At 48.6% G+C, this 26,611-nt stretch overlaps 1 protein-coding gene across 1 annotated transcript in view; it reads left to right on the top strand.

Moving 5' to 3' along the window:
* scn8aa (sodium channel, voltage gated, type VIII, alpha subunit a) overlaps positions 1-26,611 on the top strand; it is a 153,501-nt gene that overhangs the window by 32,320 nt on the left and 94,570 nt on the right. Inside the window, exons 3-5 of the mRNA XM_061272695.1 lie at positions 24,458-24,576; positions 25,280-25,369; positions 25,536-25,664. Coding sequence (XP_061128679.1) covers positions 24,458-24,576; positions 25,280-25,369; positions 25,536-25,664 — 338 coding nt within the window. The remainder of the gene's footprint in view (positions 1-24,457; positions 24,577-25,279; positions 25,370-25,535; positions 25,665-26,611) is intronic.

The following is a 26,611-nucleotide window of genomic DNA, read 5'->3' as shown; positions in this document are numbered from 1 at the left end:
CCCAATTTTACACCATCTTGTACCACCATGCCACTTGACAGATGGTATGGGGGTGCATTAATTCCCATGGCATAGGTGACTTACATTTCTGTGAAGGCAACATAAATGCTAAAAAGTACATACATATTTTGGAGCAACATATGCTGCCATCCAAGCAACAACTTTTTCATGGACGCCGGTGCTTATTTCAGCAAGATAATGCCAAGCCACATTCTGCACGTGTTACAAAAATGTGGCTTCGAAGTAAAAGAGTCCAGGTTCTCCCCTCGCCCGCTTGCAGTCCAGACCTGTCTTCCATTGAAAATGTGTGGCGCATTATGAAGCGTAAAATACGACAGGGAAGATTCCGGACTGTTGAACAACTGAATTGGTTCATCAAGCAAGAATGGGAAAGAATTCCACATGAGAAGCTAAGAGAATTAGTCTCCTCTCTTCCAAAACGTGTATTGAGTGTTATTAAAAGGATAGCTGATGTCACGAAGTGGTAAACATGCTCTTTCTTTCCCAACTTCTACTGCACGTGTTGCAGCCATGAAATTCCAAGTTAATTATTATTTGAAAAATAAAATAAAGTTTGTGAATTTGAGCATTAGGATAGTTGCCTTTGTAGTGTATTCAATTGATTCAAGATGGCGGCGCGTGCATACGCAGCGACCTCTCTCTGTCCCGCCCAAACGATGTTTTGTCCGTCTAATGAGTGTTTGTCCGGCAGTTTTTTTTTGTTCGTCTCGTCGTACTGAGTCGTGCTACAAGTACGGCAGGCAGGTTCTGCTTGACATCGGAAAAAGCGAGTTTTGTCGAGTTCTGGACTTTGATGCGGGAACATCAAAGGAGCTCGGACTGCTACGTCCTGAAGCGTCGCCGGGCTCGTCTGCTATTCCTCCCCCGGTTGGGAAGCGTCGAAAGCGGTGTGCGAGGAGGCTGAAGAGGGGCAAACGCGGGGGCGTCCGGGCCAGGCTGGCGGCCAGCCCTGCCCGTGCCTTCCATTCTTCTGGCGAATGTTCGATCGCTGGACAACAAAATGGATTACATTCGCCTGCTGCAATCTACAAACCGGACAGTGCGGGACTGCTGTGTGCTCGTGTTCACTGAGACTTGGTTGACTGTCAACATTCCGGACTCTGCCGTACATCTGGAGCGGCTAGCGTGCTATCGGGCGGACCGGGCCATTGTATAAGGGGGGAAATCTCGTGGAGGTGGAATATGCGTCTACGTCCGTGACGAATGGTGCCGGGACTCTGTAGTGGTATGCAAGCACTGCTCGCCACTGGCGGAGTTCGTGATCATTAAGTGCCGTCCTTTTTACCTGCCAAGGGAATTTACCGCGATTCTGCTAGTCGCGGTTTACATCCCGCCTTCCAACATCGAAGGCGACAAGATCACGGCTCTTAGTGAACTGTACCAGGCTGTCAGTGAACAAGAGACAGCGCACCCTGACGGTTTCACCACCTTCGCTGGGGATTTTAATCATGCTAACCTGAAGTCTGTTTTTCCGAGGCTTCACCAGCATGTTAATTTTCCTACGCGTGGCGACAGCTTCCTGGACCGGGTCTACTCTTCGCATAAAGGAGCTTTCAAAGCCGCCCCCCTCCCCCATCTTGGACTTTCTGACCATATCACTGTTATGCTTTTGCCCGCATACAGACAAATGGTGAGAGCGTCCAGGCCGGTTCGCAAGCAGGTACGGGTGTGGCCTGAGGGTGCCTCTGATGCACTGCGTGACTGCTTTGGCTCTACTGACTGGGACATGTTTACGAGGGCTGCCACTTGCGACGATCGGACAGACATTGAGGAGTATACTGACTCTGTTTCCTCCTACATCAGGAAGTGCATTGATGATGTGACTCTCTCAAAATCCATCGTCACTCGGGCTAACCGGAAGCCATGGCTGACAGGGGCTGTCTTCAGGCTGCTGAGGGCCAGGGACAAAGCCTTTAGAGCAGGGGATGAGGCTGGCTTGAGGACTGCGAGGGCCGACCTGTCCCGGGGCATCAAAGAAGCAAAGAGGGCGTTCTCGTGCAAAATTACCGCCCACTTCAAGGACAGCAGGGACGCACGGAGCCTTTGGCAAGGCATTCAGACCATCACGGATTACAAGCCCGCGCCGCAGAGCTGTGAAGGCGACGTCCGTCTGCTCAATGACCTCAACCGCTTCTTTGCTCGCTTCGACGCTCAGAACAGCACTTGCCCCCTGAAGGCCACTCCCCCTTCACACGAGCTGCCCCTGTGCCTCTCCGCCGACAGCGTAAGGAGGGCGCTTGCCGCTATCAACATCCGTAAGGCGGCGGGCCCTGACAACATCCCGGGTCGGGCGCTGAAGGACTGCGCTGGTGAGCTGACGGATGTCTTCACGGACATCTTTAACACTTCCCTGCAGCAGGCCATCGTCCCGTCGTGTTTCAAAGCTGCCACCATCGTACCTGTGCCGAAGAAACCCGCTCCGTCCTGCATCAATGACTACCGCCCCGTGGCACTTACGCCCATCATCATGAAGTGCTTTGAGCGGCTTGTCATGGAGCACATCCGATCCATTCTCCCCCCCACCATTGACCCCTTCCAGTTTGCGTACCGAGCCAAACGGTCTTCTGAGGATGCCATCTGCTCTGCCCTCCACTCGGCCCTCACCCACCTGGAGAGGAGGGACTCGTATGTGAGATTGCTGTTTGTGGACTTCAGTTCTGCCTTCAACACCATTGTGCCACAACGCCTCATCAGCAAACTTGACGCGCTGGGCCTCAGTACCTACCTCTGCAACTGGCTACTGGACTTCCTCTGTCAGAGGCCACAGGTAGTACGTGTTGGCGACAAAATCTCCGCCAGCATCACGCTGAGCACGGGGGCCCCCCAAGGCTGCGTGCTCAGTCCGCTGCTCTTCACCCTCCTGACGCATGACTGCACTGCAACCTACAGCGACAACCGTATCGTGAAGTTTGCTGACGACACGACTCTGGTAGGTCTCATCACCAAGGGAGACGAGACTCAATACAGGCTGGAGGTTGACCTTCTGACCACGTGGTGCAGGGACAACAACCTCCTGCTGAACGTCGACAAGACCAAGGAGATTGTTGTGGACTTCCGGAAGGGTCACACCCAACACCTGCCGCTGACCATCGACGGTGCTGTGGTGGAGAGAGTGAGCAGCGCCAAGTTCCTGGGGGTGCACATCAGTGAGGATCTCTCCTGGTCCACCAACACCGCATCACTGGCAAAGAAAGCCCAGCGCCGCCTGTACTTCCTGCGGAAACTCAGGCGAGCGAGCGCTCCTCCGGCCGTCATGACTGCATTTTACCGCGGCACCATTGAGAGCGTCCTCTCCAGCTGTATTGCTGTTTCGGGTGGCGGCTGCACTGACTACAACTTGAAGGCCCTGCAGCGCATAGTGAACACGGCTGGGAAGATTGCTGGTGCTTCGCTCCCCTCCTTGAAGGACATTTACACCTCCCATCTCACCCGCAAGGCGACCACGATTGTGAGTGATGTGAGTCACCCCGCTCACTCTTTGTTCGAGCTTCTGCCCTCTGGGAAGAGGTACAGAAGCCTGCGCTCCCGCACCACCAGACTCTCAAACAGCTTCATACTCCAGGCTGTTAGGATCCTGAACTCGCTCCCCCGTTCTGCGTAGCGTCCTGTACTTTTACTGTCTGTACTGTCTGTATGCACACTGGCTCTTATTTGTTGTGTTATCTGTTTATTTATTATTTATTATTACTCTTATTATTTATTGTTTGTGCCTTTTTGTTTATGATGTTTTTTACTTTTGCGCTATGCTTGCTCGCTCCGTTTTGCTCCTCTTATTTATTGTGTTATCTGTTTATTTATTATTTATTCATCACTCTTACTATTGATTGTTTGAACTTTTGCCTTCTTGTTTTTATATTGTGTCGCGTACTTGTATGTCTATCGTGTTATGTGTCTCGTCACCGTGGGATACAGAAAAACGTAATTTCGGTCTCTTTGTGTGTTGTGACATGTGGAGAGATTGACAATAAAGCTGACTTTGACTTTGAATATAGGTTGAAAAGGATTTTCAAATCATTGTATTTGTTTTTTTTTACGTTTTACACAATTTCCTTCAACCGAATCCGGTTTGTAGTCAATAGTAATGATAATGTCCTGTCTAGAATGAAGTTCTCTGATATGTTACGTGTCTGTGTGCTTTTGAATGTGAAGACAGAAATAAAAAGAGTAAATGATAAACAGGCTTGGGGACTAACCAAATATATGTAAAGCATTACGTATTCAGAATACAAGAAAAACAACTGTATTCCAGTAACAGAAAAAACACGTAATCAGATTACAGGTATATTTATTAAAAACGGGGATTATTTGCCAGGATTACATTTTCCACGTGGACAGACTGATGCTGTTGTTTACTTCAGCCCTCAGCGCAACTAGGGACTCAGTGGGGCACCGTGGCTCCAGTCAATCGACGTGGCGTTGCTGAGAGCAAACTGGCCATGTTGTGTCTTCCACATGTGGATTAAAGGAGGAAGAGTTGACTGCCATTAACTGTTTGGAATGCACTCACTGAAGGACCAATTTATCTTAAATAACATTTCCCCCCCAAAACGTTTGAGCTGTCAGAGTTGTGCACGGAGTTACGCTGCTAGCCTGCTGCACCCAAATAAATATCACCTTGCTTTACAAATCACTCACGAATTTAATATTTCAAACCATATTACCAATAAAAACAGCTAAACTTGGTACGGGCAAAAAAAAAGTGGTATATCGTGAATTGTCAATCTTTAAAAGGGAAAAAGGTGACAGCTTTCTCCCGTTCAATGGAGACAACAACACTGCTTCCAGTGGATGGAAGCACATGTGAATATCTGAGTGTGTGTCTGTGCGCGCGTGTGCGTGCGTGTGTATGTGTGAAAACGACGTTATGGTTCTGTCAAAAATAAATGCACGAGTCCACTGATTTTATATATATGTGTGCATATTTGACATTTCACACACAGAATTGAATGCTTACAAATGATAAATGCACACACAACAAAAAAAACATGCGAAAATTATTAATGTATTTGTGGATTGGAAAAACAGAATGCGTTTTTTGTGCATCCGAAAATGTGAAAATTTAAGTGTATAAATTGCGGATGTAGTGTTTGTGTGAATAAGTTTGACACAAATCTCTCCCCATAAGGTTGAGTTGAGAAGCAGACGGAGATGGAGTTGGTTGCAGAATTCGGGGGTGGGAGAGAGAAAGAGACAGACAGACAGACAGACAGGCAGGCGGGCGGGCGTTAGGGCGGGCAGGCAGACAGACAGACAGACAGTACAATAGAGGAATTGGAGAAGAGAAAAGGATATGTAGAACATTTATTGCATCAGCGTTCTTATACGCTATGGTAGCAGAATTAAAGGTGGCCATTATTAGCTTTACCTCTGCAACCATTTGCTCAAAGGCGAATGTGAAAATGGACAAACGAATTTAGTAGCATTGTTATTGCCTGCAGCACGGAAAGCAGATGCCAATATGTGCGGTGATATGGAAGTGAAGCAGAACAAATCAGACCGTACGTGTAAAAAAAATGCCTGCACCAAATTTGCTTACATGATCAACATTTGTCACACAAAAACAACACACTTGCACATGCTAGGTGCATATTACTAAATCATTCACAATTGGCTGAAACTGAAGTACATTTTGGGAGTTTACAATGGACTTGTAATTCGGGAGAAAAAGATGTTATTGGCATGATCTAAATGTCAGTCAAATGCATATCAGCAATGGTCACGTAACCACTCTGAAGCTGCTTGGCTGCTCCATATTCCGCCTTGAAATGCTGATGTCTTTGCATGGTATTGGCGGGGAGTGCACACGCATGAGTCATGTGACGCACGCGCACGCACGCACGCACACTTTGCAAGTGGCTTAATGTAGCAAGGGAGACTTCACTAAAGCCCACTCAGCCATATCACTTGTACAAATGCAGTATCTCATTAAACTTTGATGCTTTTCACTGTTTTATTTAAACACTTATGAGGTTTTCCACAGGAAGAGGCTTGCCACCTTCTTTTGGTTTCTCAAAAACCTGGCAAGATTGATTGCTAAGCAGGACACACACAAAACAAACACACACACATTTTCACATTTTATGTACTGTATTTTTCGGACTATAAGTCGCGTTTTTTTTCATAGTTTGGGTGGGAGGGGCGACTTATACTGAGGAGCGACTTACATGTTAATTTTCTCACAAATTTTCAAAATAAAAAAAAAACAAGTGAAACCGCGCTCAACGAACCGCGACGTAGCAAGGGATTTCTGGTATTTGAATTTCAAGTGACGTCAGCGGCGCGGCGGTTGTTTACATAAAGGACAAAGATTCGATCACGGGATGACGAAGATGACGAAGGAGCCCACGTACTACCGGCATCATTAGCGGCTTTGTTTGTAAGTGACACGGAGGACGAAGAGTTTGAAGGATTTAATGATTTGGAGTGACACAGAAGGTCTGAAAAACTATTATGGCTTTTATGTACGCCCGTCCTACTCTACGGACCTCTCTTTCACCTCCGTGGATGGAAGTCGGGAGCCGGCGCTCGGCCGGGTTGCTGTCCAGGGACGGTGGATGGGGCTCGAACATGGCTTTTACGCACGCCCGGTACTACTCTATGGAGCTCTCTTTCACCTCTGTGGATGGAAGTCGGGGGCCACCGCTCGGCCGGGTGCCTGTCCGGGGATGGTGGATGGGGCTCGGACATGGCTTTTACGCACGCCCGGTCCTATTCTATGGGGCTCTCTTCCACCTCCGTGGCTGGAAGTGCCACCTCCGGGTATGAAAGTCCACGCCGCCACACGCCTGGAAGTCCACGCCGGTGCTTAGGGGCGTGTGGCGGTGAACTATTTATGTTATAGTTATTTGATATATTTCATTTCGTGTCGCAACTCGTATATATTTTTATCGTTACAGTTCAGTGGTTGTTGGCTCGTTGAACTCTTGTTTTGTTAAATAAAGAGCCGTTTACCAAACCCACGTCTTTCCTTGTACTTTGTTAACGCTACAATATAGTTATATACTAGATCTGTGGAATAACGACAAGGCTGACGTCAGGGCGCACGCACGGCGTTGTTGACGAAGAACGAGGAATTTGATCAATGGATTTAATGATTTGGAGTGACACAGATGGTTTGATAATATTATTCCTTATATAATCGTTATTTGATATATCATTTATATATCGTTATATGGGCCTGTGGAACATTTTGAAGTGCAACCGCCGTCAGCGGCGCGCACCCGACCGGCATTGTTGAGCTAAAGGACGATCGATGGATTTAATGAATTGGAGTGACACAGATGGTTTTATAAACGTGTTATTTATGTAATAGTTATTTGAATAACTCTAAATGTTAACGTCATGCCCGTTCTCAGCTCTTCGTTTGTGTTTGTCACGTTAGCATACCTATCGTTTAGCGTGTTGTTGCTCGTTCATGTCTGTTCTTGGTGTTGGATTTTGTCGAATAAATTTCCCCCAAAATGCGATTTATACTCCGGAGCGACTTATATGTTTTTTTTCACGTTATTGTGCATTTTATGGTTAATGCGACCTATATTCCGGAGCGACTTTTAGTCCGAAAAATACGGTATTCACTGGGAAAAGGACAACATGTGATCAACCAGGTTATCATCTCACATTATGGTTTTATGCACAAATTTCAAATTTTTTAATTTAATAGTAAAAAATACCGTGTTTTTCCATGCATAATGCACCCCCGTGCATAATACGCACCCTAAAAATGGCATGTCGATGCTGGAAAAAAGCCTGTATCCATGTATAATACGCACCCAAGCGTCTGATACGAGAGCATTGTGTTCGTATGGATCGTGTTTGAAGTGAACAGCAGAGAAGAAAGGAACAAGGCAAAGTGTTGTGAAGTAAAATATTACCTGTAATACGCATTTAGGTAGAGAACTGAACTGAACATGTTTACATGACAACCTTTACAACCTCCTCCCCCACTGTCTGTTGTCTTCCGGGTTAGAGCAACGCTGGCGTCAGATCTGTTGACCGCCGCTTCTGTCCCGGACCGTGTCCGTTACTTGTTTTTCGTTTTCCTGTTTTCAGTGCACCCGTCTCTTCTTTTATTTTTCTCGTATTGTCTTCCGTCCACCTCGCATTCCTGAGCTCCGCTCTCATCTATCTGTTTCCTCTCCCTCGGACTACCAGCTACGTAAGCCAGCTAGCCAACAGCCAACTGGCCAAAACCACCACCGGACCCTCCTGCCTCCCAACTCTGAGCCTGTGGCCGCCTGCTGTGGACTCGACGGCAGCTCTGGCCCGGCTCTCTGGCCTTCCGTCCGGGGTTCTCGGGCGACGGGCTCCACTCCCTGTGGGCTCGCCAACCGTGGCTTTGCTGTGTGCCGCCGTGGTGCGTTGGGGCCTGCCGTGCGAGCGGGTGCAGTCGAGGTCGACCGGCATCACCACCTGGTCCACTGCTGCTTCCACACGAGGCTGGGATCCTTCGCCGCTACGTCTCGACCGGCACTTCCCCGATGGCTCACCCATCTCCTCTTTTTGGACTACCAACCCCCCGTCACCCCCATGCGCTCCCGCCCCTCCTTCTCCTCCATCCATCTCCTTCGCACTGCTGACCGATGTCCTGTTATTAACTATATGCTATTGTCCAAAACGTCCCTACCCTTTTTGTTCCCGGAAAAAAAGCGTCTTTGGGTTATTGAAAAGCGCTATATAAATTGAATTATTATTATTATTATAATTATTATTATTAACTCTCACTCTTTATATAGCTGACGTGTCTTGCGCATCCGTTCTGCGCATCTGTAATGGCGGCCTCCGTATGATATCCCATCTGTGATGGAGATTAAAAAACAAACAATATTTGACAATAACACACCATCAAGGATTGCACCATCGCATCAAACGATGTGTCATCAATTATAAATTTTACTGACTAAGTGTGCAAGCAGGATGGCTGAATGCGATGCGGGATTGACAACAAACAATAAGAAAGGTGATTTCAAGTTTTATTTCGAGGGACATTTTCTTCAAAAATTGTTGTACCCATGTATAATGCGCACCCCAGATTTTAGGACAATAAATTAGTTAAATTCTGCGCATTATACATGGAAAGAGACGGTAAACGCTTTACAGCTAATGAACTTATTCAAATTTAGACTGGCACAGATAATGTATCGAGCAGGAAAGGAAGGAAAGCAGAAGTATAGTTCTATTTTAAAAAATGTATAAAGGAATATTTGCTAATTACCAAAAAGAGGAAAATGAAGGTGACTACTGTCAAACGTGTGGATTATAAACTGTTTTTGTTGTTTTCTCTTGTTCTTTTGTAGTTTAATGTTCTCACTTGGAACTAAGTGATGGATAGGGGTTTTACATGTTAAGCTTAGGCGTCTTCCTACTCCTTTTCAAACAGTGATGTATATTGTTTGTTGTTTGTTTTGTTTTTATTGTTTTAATAAAGATTAATTCATTCACATATATATATATATATATATATATATATATATATATATATATATATATATATATCTCCTCCGTAAGTCGTCACCTTATCGTGGTGGAGGCGGTTGCGTGTCCCTATGATCCTAGGAACCATGTTGTCTGGGGCTTCATGCCCCTGGAAGGGTCACCCATGGCAGAAGGGTCACCCATGGCAAAAGGGTCCGAGGTGAGGGGCCAGACGAAGCACGGCTCAAAAGACCCCTTGTGAAGAATACAATACACAGTGGAGCCTCGGTTTTCGAACATCCCGTTTCTCGAACAAATCGGTATTCGAACCAAAAATTCGAGGATTTTTTGCTTCGGATGTCGGACAAAATTCGGTTGTCAAACCTCGCAAGATGAGCCAAGAGGATCCGCATGCCAACTGACTCCGTTCGTTATTACGTTCTCGTTACTCAAAGGCAGGGTTCTCAAACTCCAGTCCTCGGGGGGCCCCATTGCTACATGTTTTCTAAGTTTCCCTCGTTAAACACACCTGATTCAATTATCAGGCTCCTGCAGAACGTGAGGATGAACTGATAATTTGAATCAGGTGTGTTTAATGAGGGAAACTTGGAAAACATGTAGGAATGTGGCCCCCGAGGACTGGAGTTTGAGACCCCTGCTCTAAGGATTGCATCAACTCTAATCATATCTTCAAAGAAAGCAAGTGGGAGCAGTAAAGCCATCCTAAAACACAAAGACGCTCGTAAAGCAATGTGTCAGTGAGCGCCCGGCGCGCTGCGGTTGCGCGATGGGACTAAATTAAGCTCCACTTAAATTTTGGAAAGTACATTAGGACTTTAAAAATATTTTCTAAATTTTAGCGACCGCTCTGTCACAATAATGCGACCAGCGCAGTGCGGTTGCGCGGTCAGCGGCGCGCAACGGTTGCACGTTCGGCGGGGCGCTGCAGTTGCGTGATCGGACAAAATTAAGCTCCCCTGCGCACTTAGGTCCACTTAAATTTTGGAAAGCACATCAGGACTTGACAAATATTTTCTAAATTTCAACGACGGCTCTGTCACAATAATGCGACCAGCGCGGTGCAGTTGCGGATTAATTTTTTTCCATTGTTTGTAAGGGGAAAAATAGATTCGGAATTCGAACGATTCACTTCTCGAACAGCGTTCTGGAACGGATTGTGTTCAAAAACCAAGGCTCCACTGTATGTGTGTTTCCCTTGCCCGGACGCGGGTCACCTGGGCCCCCTCTGGAGCCAGGCCTGGAGGCCGGGCTCGATGGTGAGCGTCTGGTGGCCGGGCCTTCGCAGGTGTGGGCCTACTTATTGCCCCCCGGCTGGGCGCCTGCACATTGCGTGGACATCGGGGACGGTACCTCTTGACTGGCAGACTTGGGTGGTGGTTCCCCTCTTTAAGAAGGGAGACCGGAGGTAGTGTTCAGACTACAGAGGAATCACACTCCTCAGCCTCCATGGTAAGGTCTATTCAGGGGTGCTGGAGAGGAGGGTCCGTCGGGAGGAACAGCTCTATACCCTTGGCAGGATCTTCGAGGGGGCATGGGAGTTCGCTCAACCAGTCCACATGTGTTTTGTGGACTTGGAGAAGGTGTTCAACCGTATCCCTTGGGAAGTTCTGTGGAGGGTGCTTTGGGAGTACGGGGTGCCAAGCCAACTGATAAAGGCGGTTCGGTCCCTGTATCATTGATGCCAGAGTTTGGTCCGCATTTCCAGCAGTAAGTCTGATTCGTTCCCAGTGAGGGTTGGACTCCACCAAGGCTGCCATTTGTCACCGGTTCTGTTCATAACTTTTATGGAGAGAATTTTTAGGCGCACCCGAGGTGTTGAGGGTGTCCGGTTTGGGGACCTCAGCATTGCACCTCTGCTTTTTGCAGACAACGTCTCCCTTAGAGATAGGGTGAGAAGCTCGGTCATCCTGGAGAGACTCTGTGTAGAACCGCCTCTCCTCCACGTTGAGAGGAGCCAGATGAGGTGGCTCGGGCATCTCATCAGGATGCCTCCTTGACGTCAGCTAGCCTGGGAACGTCTTGGGATCCACCAGGATGAGCTGGACGAAGTGGTTGAGGACAGGGAAGTCTGGGAGTCCCTCCTAAAGCTGCTGCCCCCGCGACCCGACCCTGGATAAGCGGAAGAAGATGGATGGATATACGTGGGGCGTGCAATATTATTCGGCCCCCTTGCGCTAATACTTTGTAGCTCCAGGGGAGCTAGGTTTTTTTATAAAAGGTGAATAAATCCATTAGCTTTAAAGCGTTTACCGTCTTTTTCCATGTATAATGCGCATAATTTAACTAATTTACTGTCCTAAAATCTGGGGTGCGCATTATACATGGGTACAACAATTTTTGAAGAAAATGTCCCTCGAAATAAAACTTGAAATCACCTTTCTTCTTGTTTGTTGTCAATCGCGCATCGCATTCAGCCATCCTGCCCAACACACTTAGTCAGTAAAATTCATAATTAACGACACATCGTTTGATGCGATGGTGCAATCCTTGATGGTGTGTTATTGTCAAATATTGTTTGTTTTTTAATCTCCATCGCGGACCGGACGTCATACAGAGGCAGTATCACTGCGCATGCGCACTATGGATCCAATGCGCAGAACGGATGCGCAAGACACGTCAGCTATATAAAGAGCGAGAGTTGAGTTCTCTACCTATGTTTGTTGTCAATCGCGCATCGCATTCAGGCATCCTACCCAACACACTTAGTCAGTAAAATTCATAATTGACGACACCGTTTGATGCGATGGTGCAATCCTTGATGGTGTGTTATTGTCAAATATTGTTTGTTTTTTAATCTCCATCGCAAACCGGATATCATACGGAGGCCGCCATTACAGATGCGCAGAACGGATGCGCAAGACACGTCAGCTATATAAAGAGCGAGAGTTCAGTTCTCTACCTAAATGCGTATTACAGGTAATATTTTATTTCACAACACTTTGCCTTGTTCCTTTCTTCTCTGCTGTTCACTTCAAACATGCTCCATACGAACCGCCCTTATCAGTTGGCTCGGTACCCCGTACTCCCGAAGCACCCCCCACAGAACCTCCCGAGGGACACGGTCGAACGCCTTCTCCAAGTCCACAAAACACATGTGGACTGGTTGGGCGAACTCCCATGCACCCTCGAGGATCCTGCTGAGGGTGAAGAGCTGGTCCACTGTTCCACGGCCAGGACGAAAGCCACACTGTTCCTCCTGAATCCGGGGTTCGACCTCCCGACGGACCCTCCTCTCCAGCACCCCTGAATAGACCTTACCAGGGAGGCTGAGGAGTGTAATTCCCCTGTAATTGGAACACACCCTCCGGTCCCCCTTCTTAAAGAGGGGAACCACCACCCCAGTCTGCCAATCCAGAGGCACTGTCCCTGATGTCCACGCGATGTTGTAGAGACGTGTCAGCCATGACAGCCCCACAACATCCAGAGCCCTTAAGAAATCCGGGCGGATCTCATCCACCCCCGGGGCCCTGCCACCGAGGAGTTTTTTAACTACCTCGGTGACTTCGACCCCAGAGATTGGAGAGTCCGCCTCAGAGTCCCCAGGCCCCGCTTCCACAATGGAAGGCGTGTCGGTGGAATTGAGGAGGTCTTCGAAGTATTCTCCCCACCGACACACGACGTCCCGAGTCGAGGTCAGCAGCACGCCATCTCCACTGTAAACAGTGTTGACGTTGCACTGCTTCCCCCTCCTGAGACGCCGGATGGTGGACCAGAATTTCCTCGATGCCGTCCGGAAGTCCTTCTCCATGGCCTCGCCAAACTCCTCCCACGTCCGGGTTTTTTCCTCAGCAACCGCCGAAGCCGCGTTCCGCTTGGCCATCCGGTACCTGTCAGCTGCCTCCGGAGTCCCGCACGCCAAAACGGCCCGATAGGACTCCTTCTTCAGCTTGACGGCATCCCTTACCGCCGGTGTCCACCAGCGGGTTCGGGGATTGCCGCCACGACAGGCACCAATGACCTTACGGCCACAGCTCCGGTCGGCCGCCTCAACAATGGAGGCGCGGAACAAGGTCCACTCGGACTCAATGTCCCCCGCCTCCCCCGGGACGTGTGAATAGCTCTGCCGGAGGTGGGAGTTGAAGCTCTTCCTGACAGGGGATTCCACCAGACGTTCCCAGCAGACCCTCACAGAGCGTTTGGGTCTGCCAGGTCGGACCGGCATCTTCCCCCACCATCGGAGCCAACCCACCACCAGGTGGTGATCAGTTGACAGCTCCGCCCCTCTCTTCGCCCGAGTGTCCAAAACATGCGGCCGCAAATCCGATGACACGACTACAAAGTCGATCATCGAACTGCGGCCTAGGGTGTCCTGGTGCCAAGTGCACACATGGACACCCTTATGTTTGAACATGGTGTTCATTATAGAAAATCCGTGTCGAGCACAGAAGTCCAACAATAGAACACCGCTCGGGTTCAGATCGGGGGGGCCGTTCCTCCCAATCACGCCCTTCCAGGTCTCAATGTCATTGCCCACGTGAGCATTGAAGTCACCCAGTAGAACGATGGAGTCCCCAGAAGGAGCGCTCTCCAGCACTTCTTCCAGGGACTCCAGGGAGGGTGGGTACTCTGAGCTGCCGTTTGGTGCATAGACACAAACAACAGTCAGGACCCGTCCCCCCACCCGAAGGCGGAGGGAGGCTACCCTCTCGCTCACCGGGGTGAACCCCAATGTGCAGGCGCCCAGCCGGGGGGCAATAAGTATACCCACACCTGCTCGACGCCTCTCACCGTGGGCAACTCCAGAGTGAAAGAGAGTCCAGCCCTTCTCGAGAGGGCTTGAACCGGAACCCAAACTGTGCGTGGAGGCAAGTCCGACTATATCTAGTCTGAACTTTTCTGCCTCGCACACCAGCTCGGACTCCTTTCTAGCCAGAGAGGTGACATTCCATGTCCCAAGAGCCAGCTTCTGCAGCCGGGGATCAGACCGCCAAGGTCCCTGCCTTTGGCCGCCGCCCAGCTCGCACTGCACCCGACCCCTTTGGCCCCTCCCACAGGTGGTGAGCCCATGGGAAGGGGGACCCACATTTCCTTTTCGGGCTTTGCCCGGCCGGGCCCCATGGGCGAAGGCCCGGCCACCAGACGCTCGCCTTCGAGCCCCGCCTCCAGGCCTGGCTCCAGAGGGGGGCCCCGGTGACCCGCGTCCGGGCGAGGGAAATCTGTTTCCATATATATTTATCATCATAAGGGGCTTTTTGAGCCGTGCTTTGTCTGGCCCCTCACATAGGACCCGTTTGCCATGGGTGACCCTACCAGGAGCATGAAGCCCCAGACATCATGGGTCCTAGGATCATAGGGGCACGCAAACCCCTCCACCACGATAAGGTGACGACTCATGGAGGGGACAATCACAGTCATAAACCACAAAAACAGGCAAATGCTCACTTGTATCATTCAGCAATAATTATTTATACATTACCTACTCACTTAATTATGCAGTTTATGGTGTAAAATAATGACAAAATGCTTTAAAAAAGCGTTTTTTGGCTTGGAACGGATTAAAGTTTGTTCCATTATTTGTAATTGGAAAACATGAGTCGGGATTCGAACGATTCACTTCTCGAACAGCCTTCTGGAACGGATTGTGGTCAAAAATCGAGGCTCCACTGTATTTGTGAATATGTTATCAATGAGAGTGGCACAATGTGATGTTACTCTGCTTGGCTTGGTGATCATGGGAAAAAGACTCATACTAAACAATGTGTCATAGAACTCGTCAGTCTGTTTGTTGGGATTCAGAAGATCTACCGTATTTTGCCCCCTATTAGGCGCACCGGGGTATAAGGCGCACCTTCAATGAACGGCCCATTTTAAAACTTTGTCCATATATAAGGCGCACCGGACTATAAGGCGCATAAAATAGAAGCTTTACTCCAACAAACTGAGGTTGACTAGGGTTGCGGTATGCACCCACTAGCCAATAACCAACGAGCCCTCTGTAAACAATCGCGTTTCTCAAACGATCTCCTATAAAATGATTGGAACTGACTAAAGTTCAATCTAACGCATTGGTACTACTTATTTATGTTTCCCTTCCATATCGATCCGTAGATTTACTCGAAACATTGACAGAGCAGCCTATTTTGACATGAAATAGCTTCGCGCGTATAGCGGCTATCGTTATAGCAATAGCCATCCGCAATTTCCGATGAGCCTCAGCTCGCAATCTCCCATGAGCCTCAGCAAAGTGTAAACAATCGCGTTTCTCAAACGATCTCCTATAAAATGATCAGAACTGACTAAAGTTGGATCTAACGCATTGGTACTACTTACCTATGTTTCCCTTCCATATCGATCCGTAGATGTACTCGAAACATGAACAGAGCGGCCTATTTTGACATGAAATAGCCTCGCGCGTATAGGAGCTATCGTTATAGCATTAGCCATCCGCAAAAACCCATGACCCTCAGCTCGCAATCTCCCATGAGCCTCAGCAAAGTGTAAACAATCGCGTTTCTCAAACGATCTCCTATAAAATGATCAGAACTGACTAAAGTTCGATCTAACGCATTGGTACTACTTACCTATGTTTCCCTTCCATATCGATCCGTAGATATACTCGAAACATTAACGGAGCAGCCTATTTTGAAATGAAATAGCCTCGCGGGTACAACAGCTATTCGGTGACGCCCCCTGACTACAGTTACCGTAATGTTGGGAAGCGATGCGACCTTGTAATTTACTAGTCGTACTAAAACGTACTAAAACATTTTGGCAGAGCACTGTGTACAACCAGTATGGATCAACAAATTCATCACTTGATCCATATATAAGGCGCACCGGACTATAAGGCGCACTATAGGTTTTTAGGTGCGCCTTATAGGGCGGAAAATACGGTATATTGAGATCACCACAGATGAAGCTCAGTTTCTGATTTGTATTAGCAAATAATCCCCCCATAATGTCGTTAAAATGTCAATGTCGGAGCCAGGAGCTCGATAAACAAAACTAACAATTACATTTCTTTTTTTACCCATGTCGATTTCTATGGTAATGGATTCTATTACATCAGCAATACCGTTTTTTTCCGTGTATAGTGCGCCCCCATGTATAGTACGCACCCCTAACAATGGCATGCTGATGCTGGAAAAAAGCTTGTACCCATGTATAATACGCACCCAATTTTTATGAATTTTTTAAAAAAAAAAATTTAATTTTTTTTTTTTTTTTTTTAAGTCCCAAAGATCGTCACACACGCAGGGAGGCAATGGGTCCCATTTTTAAAGTCTTTGGTATGGTCTTAACTAGGCTGGATGTCATTTTTTTTGTTGGCGTTGATTTCTCCGACTGCCCCTAAACGCACCACCGCGCTCCGTGCGCACACGGCGGCTCTGTATGGGAGAGACGTTGAAGAGGAATAAAAACACCCTTGGAAACCAAAACTTGCCCCTCGTCGTGACTCGGAGCCGCAACAAATGTTTCGGATTTGTGTAGGGTACATTGTGACAGACGGCAAACTAGCAGGTGATCGAGCGAGCGTCTGATACAAGAGCATTGCGGTCGTATGGAGCGTGTTTGAAATGAACAGCAGAGACGAAAGGAACAAGGCAAAGTGTTGTGAAATAAAATATTACCTGTAATACGCATTTTGTTATTTGCTGATTGAAACTGCTAATTAAACTGTGAATTGAAACTAATAGGTGGAGAACTGAACTCTCGCTCTTTATATAGCTGACGTGTCTTGCGCAACCGTTCTGCGCATTTGTAATGGCGGCCTCCGTATGACGTCCGGTCCGCGATGGAGATTAAAAAACAGACAATATTTGACAATAACACACCATCGAGGATTGCACCATCGCATCAAACGATGTGTCGTCAATTATGAATTTTACTAAGTGTGTTGGGCAGGATGGCTGAATGCGATGCGCGATTGACAACAAACAAGAAGAAAGGTGAGTTTTATTTCGGGGGAGATTTGTCATGTCTCGTCCCCAGTTTTGCTATGTGTCTAGGTTGCCATAGTTTCTGTTCGTGTCACCCCGCTCTTCCTGTGTCACCTCAATCGATGTAACGTGTTTTGTATTTAAGTCCTGTCTGCCCCTCGCTCACCGTTGGATCATTGCATGTGTTACTGTCGTTCTGTTCCTGTCTTTGGTAATGTCACCCTGTCTTTTTGTTCCACGACTTTGTCGGTCAGTCCTGTTGTTGGTTTTGTTGTACCATGACTTTATTTAAAAAAAAAAAAAAAAAAAAAAATTAAAAAAAAAAAAAATTTTTTTTTTTTCTTTGTACCCATGTATAATACGCACCCCAGATTTTAGGACAATAAATTAGTAAAATATTGCGCACTATACACGGAAAAAAAACGGTAGTTACAGTCATGTTTTCGATCACCTTGAAGTTGAGATTCTGGTCTACAAACAAGGCCACTCCCCCTCCCTTTTTTTCTATCCTCCTCTTGTACTTGAGTTTATAACCTTTTAACTCAAAATCTGCCCCCTTCTTGGAGTTAATCCAAGTCTCAGAAATACCTACAATATTGAATTGCTTCTTAAAATGGTATAAATACTCCTTAATATGTTGAAAGTTGACGTAAAGGCTTCTGCTATTAAAATGGATAATTGACTGTCTTTGATTTACATTGATTTTGGCATCAAATTGGTCATTTGTATGATAACCACAATTGCTATTTACATTCTTAAAGAAGTTGCTATCAGGGTCAATGTTATATTCAAATCCATGCATGTTATGTTCAGTGAGTTCAACTATATCAGAAGAGTCTAATGCCATTTTGGTCCACAGTCATTTCCACAGGTAGCCAGTCCATAAGTAGACAGCATTGTTACCTTGTGTAGTTGTCGTCTGATTGTCACTGATACTTGTTCAATTCTTCTATACTTCTGACGACCATTCTTCTGGATTCCTCTGGCGTTCCGTTTAGCTTTATATAGACTTTGCAGTTTGCTGTCCGTGTGGATTGGATCTTTCTGTCCCTTCGTAAAAAGCAAGCTTTCTTGGCGATATCCGCATTCTTTTTGGTCGAGGGTAAACGTCGGATCCTCTCAGCATTTTCTTTTGTTTTAACAGTGCCGTTTTATGTCTTCGGTTTGCAAATCTCAGTATTACAGCAGGTTTGTCGCTCACCCTCTGCGGGAGTGGGTGACAGGCCTCTATGCTACGCCCGTCCAGTTCTATGCTCTTTTATATATATATATATATGGAATAAATGGCCTGTGGAATATATATATACATATATATACACATATATACCGTATTTTTCTGACTATACGTCGTGTTTTTTTCCATAGTTTGGGTGGGGGGGGGCGACTCATAATCAGGAGCGACTTATTCAAAAATCTGCAATGTAGTGAAACCGTGATAAACGAACCGCGATGTAGCAAGGGATTACTGTAATCTGAACTGCGTATATGCGGCGGTGTTTTACATAAAGGACAAATGATTCGATCACGGGATTCAATGACTTGGAGTGACAGAGTTTGTTTGATAAAATTGTTGTTTATAATTATATGGGCCTGTGGAATATTTTGAAGCGCAACCGCCGTCAGCGGCGCGCACCTGGCATTGTTGACATAAAAAACGATTGATGGATTTAATGATTTGGAGTGACACAGATGGATTGATAATATTATTGCTTATTTGATAGTTATTTGATATATAATTTATATATCGTTATATGGGCCTGTGGAATAATTTTAAGTGCAACCCCCGTCAGCGGCGCGCACCCGGCATTGTTGACATAAAGGCCAATCGACGGATTTGATGATTTGGAGTGACACAGATGGTTTGATAAAGGTGTTATTTATCCATCCATTTTCTGAACCGCTTAGTCCCCACAGGGGTCGCGGGTGTGCTTGAGCCTATCCCAGCCGTCAACGGGCATTATGCAGGGGACACCAGCCAATCGCAGGACACACAGAGACAAACCATTTGCACTCGCACTCACACCTAGGGACAATTTGGAGTGCTCAATCGGCCTACCAAGCATGTTTTTTGGGATGTGGGATGAAACCGGAGTGCCCGGAGAAAACCCAAGCAGGCCCGGGGAGAACATGGAAACTCCACACAGGGAGGGCCGGAGGTGGTATCGAACCCGCACCCTCCTAACTGTGAGGCAGACGTGCTATCCAGTGCCCCACCGAGCCGCCTATTTATGTTATAGTTATATGGATAACTGTCATTGTTACGTCAGGCCTCAGCTCTTCGTTTCTGTTTATGTCACGTTACCATACCGTATCGTTTAGCCTGTTGTTGCTCGTTCGTTTCTGTTCTTGGTGTTGGATTTTGTCGAATAAATTTCCCCCAAAATGCGACTTATACTCCGGGACGACTTATATATATATTTTTTCACTTTATTGTGGATTTTATGGCTAATGCAACGTAGTATATTCCGGAGCAATATGACTTTATTTTTGTGGTGTAGTGGGTTGACATAATTCACCCGGAACCTAAGTTCACGTTGCCGAGTTCCGGTGGGATGGTTTACACGTGTGGGAGTTTCCGGTTTAGAGTAGTGTGTTAGGATCTCGAAGGGAAAAGAGTCGGCCCGTGGTTGAGAGAAGCAAGTTATAAATGTCATTAAAACAACTGCCGTTGGCACCGTCATTTATCACTCCGCCTCCGACTCCAGTCCTTGCACACCACACTGGTGACCCTGACGTCAGTCCCGCTGAGGATTCCGGGACTGAACAGAATACCGAGCGAGACGGCATGGCGCATTCCGCCGTCCTTAGGCTGCCTGAGTTTTGGGAGACTTCTGCAGCAACGTGGTTCGCACAGGCGGAGGCTCAGTTCGCCCTCCGGGGAATTACGGATGACGCCACATGCTACTACCACGTTGTCTCGGCACTCGGAAGCTCCACCGCGGCCAGAGCCGTAAGTTTCATCACTTCCCCTCCGGCCCAGGATAAATATGCAGGGCTCAAGGCTTATCTCCTCAGGATTTTTGAACTGTCGCGATCCGAACGAGCCCGGCGCCTGCTTGCTATTCAAGGCATGGGGGACAGCAAACCCTCTGAACACATGGAGATGATGTTAAACCTGCTGGGTGGGGAAGAGCCGAATTTTCTTTTCATTGAACTGTTTCTGCGACATATGCCGCCGCACGTCCAAACGGCCCTCGCAAATACGACTATTACGGAGCCGCGTGCTCTGGCGGAGGAAGCGGACCGTTTCTACTTGGCCACCCAGCGTTTCGCCCCTAGTGTGCTGGCCCCAACACGCAGCTACACGTCCCCAAGCGCTGGCGTTTCCCCTGGCAGAGGACACGCTGCAACTGACGGCCGCGCCAGCACAGGTTTGTGCTACTTCCATGCACGTTTTGGCGCCAAGGCTAAAAGGTGCCGCTCCCCTTGCAACTTCAACACGACGGGAAACGCCAAAGCCTGCGCTCAGTAGTGGCCGTGACCGCAGGCAAAAAGAACCGGCTGCTGTTCATTGAGGACTCCCTCTCTGGTCGCAGATTCCTCTGTGACACCGGTGCCCAGAGGAGCGTCCTGCCGGCTACGGTGGACGACGCCGCTGGAGGGTTGCACGGCCCGCCCTTAACATCCGCCAACGACACCCCCATCAGGACGTACGGCACAAAGACTGTGGACGTATGTTTCGGGGGTCAGCGTTTCACATGGGACTTTGTCACCGCCGACATCTCCTTCCCCCTGCTCGGCGCAGATTTTTTGTGCGCCCACGGACTGCTCGTGGATGTTAAGAATGGCCGCCTGGTGGACGCGTTAACCTTCTCCTCTTTCGCATGTGTCCGCGATGAGGGGAATTATGTGAGTCTCTCTAGTTCGCTCTCCGAGGGCGACGTGTACCAGAAACTCCTCGGGGAGTTCCCCAGCCTTACACAGCCCACTTTTGCCGCCACCACAGCTAAACATGGGGTCGAGCACCACATCGAGACCAAAGGCCCCCCCATCTACGCTAGGGCCCGACGGCTCAACCCGGAGAGACTGACGATTGCTCGGGCCGAGTTCGCCAACATGGAACGCCTTGGCATTATTCGCCGCTCTGACAGCCCGTGGGCCTCCCCACTCCACATGGTGCCTAAGCCAGACGGTGGTTGGCGCCCGTGTGGCGACTACCGCCGCCTCAATGATGCCACCACGCCCGACCGCTACCCGGTCCCCCATGTTCAGGACTTTTCGGTACATCTAGCAGGGAAGCACCTGTTCTCCAAGGTGGACCTGGTGCGGGGTTATCACCAAGTCCCAGTGCACCCTGCTGACATCCCTAAAACGGCAGTGGTGACTCCTTTCGGGCTTTTCGAGTTTCTTAGGATGCCCTTCGGCCTGAAAAATGCGGCCCAGTCCTTCCAGCGGTTGATGGACTCTGCGCTTAGGGACATGCCTTTCATCTTCGTCTACTTGGACGATGTCCTCGTCGCCAGCTCCTCGGAGGAGGAGCATGCGGCACACCTGCGGGCCCTTTTCACAAGGCTCGACCAGCATGGCCTGATCATTAACCCGGCGAAGTGCGTCTTCGGAGTGCCGTCGATCCAGTTTCTTGGGCATCTCATCGGCAGTAATGGGGCCACCCCCCTCCCGACAAAGGTGGAAGCGGTCTCCGCTTTTCCCCGCCCACGTTCGGCCCGGGGGCTCCGGGAGTTCCTTGGGATGGTTACATTCTACCACCGATTCATACGCCGGGCGGCCCACATTATGCACCCACTGTATGAGGCCCTTAAGGGTAAAACCCCCAACCAGGACATCGACTGGACCCCCGAGGGGATCAAGGCTTTCGAGGATACTAAGGCTGCGCTGTGCCAGGCCACCATGTTGGTCCACCCGTCGCCTGGAGCCCCGGTCGCCCTCACGACCGACGCATCTGACTACGCAGTTGGTGCTGTATTTGAGCAGTGGGTTGGTGGCGCCTGGCAACCGCTCGCCTTTTTCAGCCGCCAGCTGGTCCCTAGGGAGCGCAAATACAGCACATTCGACAGGGAGCTACTCGGCGTCTGGTTGGCGATCCGCCATTTCCGCTCCATCCTGGAAGGCCGTGAGTTTACGGTTTTCGTCGACCACAAACCCCTCACGTTCTCTATGTCCAAGGTGGCTGAGCCGTGGTCCGCCCGCCAGCAGCGTCAGCTGTCTTTTATATCCGAGTACACCACAGATATCCGACACATCGCCGGCAAGTCCAACGTGGTCGCCGATTGCCTCTCTAGAGCGGTCATCCACACGGTTCAGCTGGGGCTCGACTACTCAAGTATGAGTGCTGACCAAGCCTCAGATCCTGGGATCCAGTCGCTCAGAGACTCGGACACTGGACTGCGTCTGGAGGAGGTCGCGGTTGGCGACTCAGGTGTCAGGCTGTGGTGCGACCTCTCCACCGGCCAACCTAGACCACTTGTCCCTGCCGGCTGGCAGCGGGCTGTCTTTGAGGCGATACACGGCCTGTCCCATCCTGGCAGAAAAGCGTCCGTGAGGCTGGTGGCTCAGAAGTTCGTCTGGAAAGGGCTGAAGAGGGACGTTCGGGCCTGGGTCGACTCGTGTGTGGCTTGTCAGCGTGCGAAGGTGCACCGCCATACCAAGGCCCCGTTGGAGCCGTTCACTGTCCCCGAAAGGAGGTTCGACCACGTCAACATCGACCTTGTGGGCCCGCTCCCCCCTTCCCATGGTTTCACCTACCTCCTCACCATGGTGGACAGGACGACCCGTTGGCCTGAAGCCGTCCCCCTCTCCTCAACCTCGGCTGCTGACGTGGCCCGGGCGTTTATTGGCACATGGGTCGCGCGCTTTGGAACACCTTCAGACCTCTCCTCGGACCGGGGTGCACAGTTTACTTCCGAGATCTGGAATGTGGTTGCTGGAGGCTTGGGCGTCAAGCTGCACCGCACCACCGCTTATCACCCCCAGGCTAACGGGCTGTGCGAGCGGTTCCACCGCTCCATGAAGGCTGCTCTACGCGCCAGTCTGGTGGATGGCAACTGGGTGGACAGACTTCCCTGGGTCATGCTGGGCCTCAGGACGGCCCCTAAGGAGGACTTGCAGTCCTCGTCTGCTGAGCTCGTCTACGGCCAGGTACTACGAGTTCCTGGGGACTTCATTCCAGACGCCACAACGCCTTGGTCGGCGGCCGGGCAGCGGTCCTCCCTGCTGGAAGTTGCCGGGACGTTCGCACCTGTCCCCACGTCACGGCACTGCACCCCTGTTTCCCGGGTGCCCACCGACCTACGCTCGGCGGGTTTTGTGTTCATCCGCCACGACGCCCACCGCGGGCCGTTGCGTCCGCCTTACGACGGGCCTTTTAAGGTCTTGCAGCACGGGAGTAAGAGCATGGTCGTGGACATCGGCGGTAGGCCTGAGACTATCTCGGTCGATAGGATTAAGCCTGCCCACGTGGATGTTTCCCGGACATTGGAATTGGCGCAGGCCCCACGCCGCGGACGCCCCCCAGCGCCTCGCCCCTCCGACCTGACCGAGCTCCCGCCTGCCCGACCGACAACGCGACCGTCCAGCCCAGCGGTCTTTCCGGTGGCGCCCCCTACCCTTGACCCCCTGCCAGCCCCTGCCACCTACACCCGCTGTGGTCGGGCTGTCGTTCCTTTCCGGCGCGGGGATTTTGACTATGGGTGAATTCTGGGGGGGCATGTGTAGTGGGTTGACATAATTCACCCGGAACCTAAGTTCACGTTGCCGAGTTCCGGTGGGATGGTTTACACGTGTGGGAGTTTCCGGTTTAGAGTAGTGTGTTAGGATCTCGAAGGGAAAAGAGTCGGCCCGTGGTTGAGAGAAGCAAGTTATAAATGTCATTAAAACAACTGCCGTTGGCACCGTCATTTATCACTCCGCCTCCGACTCCAGTCCTTGCACACCACAGTGGCACTTTTGTCAACGTCGTTTGCCGTAACATAACGAATTTTAATATGGAACCCGTTGTAACACTTAACAGTTTTTTGGTGGTGTGTGTGCCTCGAGATTTTTTCCAATGAAAAGGTGTGGCGTTGATGAAAGAAGATTTGGAAAAACAGCTTTTTGTACCTGCTCTTTAAACTAAATGTACTGTTTACTCATACATGTTTTTTCTCTCTCTGTTCTTCTCTCCACAGACATTTATAGTGCTAAATAGGGGGAAGACAATCTTCCGTTTCAGTGCCACACCTGCCTTGTACTTCATAAGTCCTTTTAATCCGGTTAGGCAAATAGCTATTAAAATTTTGATACATTCATATCCTTTTCACGTGCTGTCTTAATGCAAAAGCTTGCCTGATTGTGTGTATTATTTATGATGATTTGCCCTATGTGGTAATGGATGTTGAGGAACAGACAGTAAGACGCTCATGTGAAGAGGACTGAATAATGAACAGCTTTTGGGTAATCTTCCAGTAGGGACATGCAAGTCATTTTGCCGACTTCAGGTTGATCTGCGTTTTTACAGTATTGCAGAGTTTATAGTCATCATGTGAGAGGCTAACATCCATTGCGATTACTAGAATCAGTTCACATGACAGGTCCCTAAATGTCCAAGTTTGTTTTTCACATTTTTGACATTATTACAAATTCAGTCCACACATGATGAGACTTAGGGATGGGGAATGATAAGAATTTAGTATCTGCCTCTAGACTTTTCTACAGCTTTTACATTTCATGATCAATATACTGGTAATACATGTAAAGATAAAATTGGATGAGAGAATTTTCATATCCTACATGAAACTTGAAACAATTTAACACGACTTGAAGTGCATCTATTATTCAGGCCAGCTAATCAATCTATGATTTTGAATGTATTTTGTGTTGGGATTAGTTGGGGAATAAGCCTTTGAATGACTCAACAAAATATAAATAACAATGCAATGATAAAGTTTGAAATTTTATGTTTGAAAATGCTTCCTTCAATTGTCGTTTTTACCCCTTAACTTACTGCTCACTCTTTTCAGCATGATCATTATGTGTACTATTTTGACCAACTGTATATTCATGACCTTCAGTGATCCTCCTGAGTGGTCAAAACAAGTAGAGTAAGTACAGCTTTCATTATTCTCTCTTAAAATGGTAATATTCCACATTTATGCTTCTAGTGTAGTGCTACTCTATACTTTACAAGTTGTATCTTAGCTACACTGTTGTTATTTAATTATTATTGATGCCAATACTAATACTAATACTATGCCAATTGTGTTTCAGGTACACATTCACAGGAATTTATACATTTGAGTCTCTTGTAAAAATCACGGCACGAGGATTCTGTATAGATGGCTTTACGTTTCTTCGAGACCCATGGAACTGGCTGGACTTCATGGTCATCTCCATGGCGTAAGTATTTCCCTACTCTAGGCGATTGTATAATATTTTGATTGAAAGAAGTCTACATGATGCAATCCGTGGTGTTGAGAAGTGTGGATGGAAAAAAGTACGCTGTATCCTACCTAGATACAGTCATATGCTAAAGTCTGGGCACCCCTGATTGTTTTCATGATTTTCCTTTATAAATCATTGATTGTTTGGATCAGCAATTTCAGTTAAATATATCACATAGCAGACAAACAGTGATATTTGAGAAATGAAATGAAGTTCATAGGATTTACAGAAAGTGTGCAATCGTTACTTGAACAAAAGTCGGCAAAAGTGTCAACAGCCTGTCGCTGAAGCAACTCCTCTGCCCAGTGACTGTGCTGTACAGTGGGTGGACGGGGTTGTCTGTGATGGACAGCAGCCTGGCCAACACCCGATGTTCTGTCACAAACACCAGATCAGGTAGCTCTGTGCCCACAACAGAACCTGCCTTCCTCACTCGTGGTTACCAGGCGGGACGCATCCTTCTTCTTGACGCTGACCCCTCAGCATGCCACCGCAAAGAAGAGGGCGCTCACCACAACAGAACGATAAAACATCCGCAGAATCACATCACAACATTGTTCTTTCTTGCACAAAGCGTCCACACTAGGGGTGTAAATCGCGGGTTTTGTCACGATACGATATCATATCGATACCAAGGGCACGATACGATATTTGCCGATATCTTAAAGCCTGCTGTGCTTCATTCATGATACATCACGATATAGTGCTCTACGATCGATATAGAACAATATCCTGATTTAGAACAATTCATACGCAAAATCAACAAGGTACTGCAAACTCTTTATTTAGGAAATTACAAAGTGCTTCCAAAAGAATGACTTGAAGCCCAAAGGGGAGCGAATTTCCTCATCTTCTTGGACACTAGCCATAGCACCAGCCCAGGAGCCGCGTAGTTGTCGGCT

Source organism: Syngnathus typhle, linkage group LG2, assembly GCF_033458585.1.
Source record: "Syngnathus typhle isolate RoL2023-S1 ecotype Sweden linkage group LG2, RoL_Styp_1.0, whole genome shotgun sequence".
In the NCBI taxonomy this organism is placed as follows: domain Eukaryota; kingdom Metazoa; phylum Chordata; class Actinopteri; order Syngnathiformes; family Syngnathidae; genus Syngnathus; species Syngnathus typhle.
This window is presented reverse-complemented; position numbering and strand designations above follow the sequence as displayed.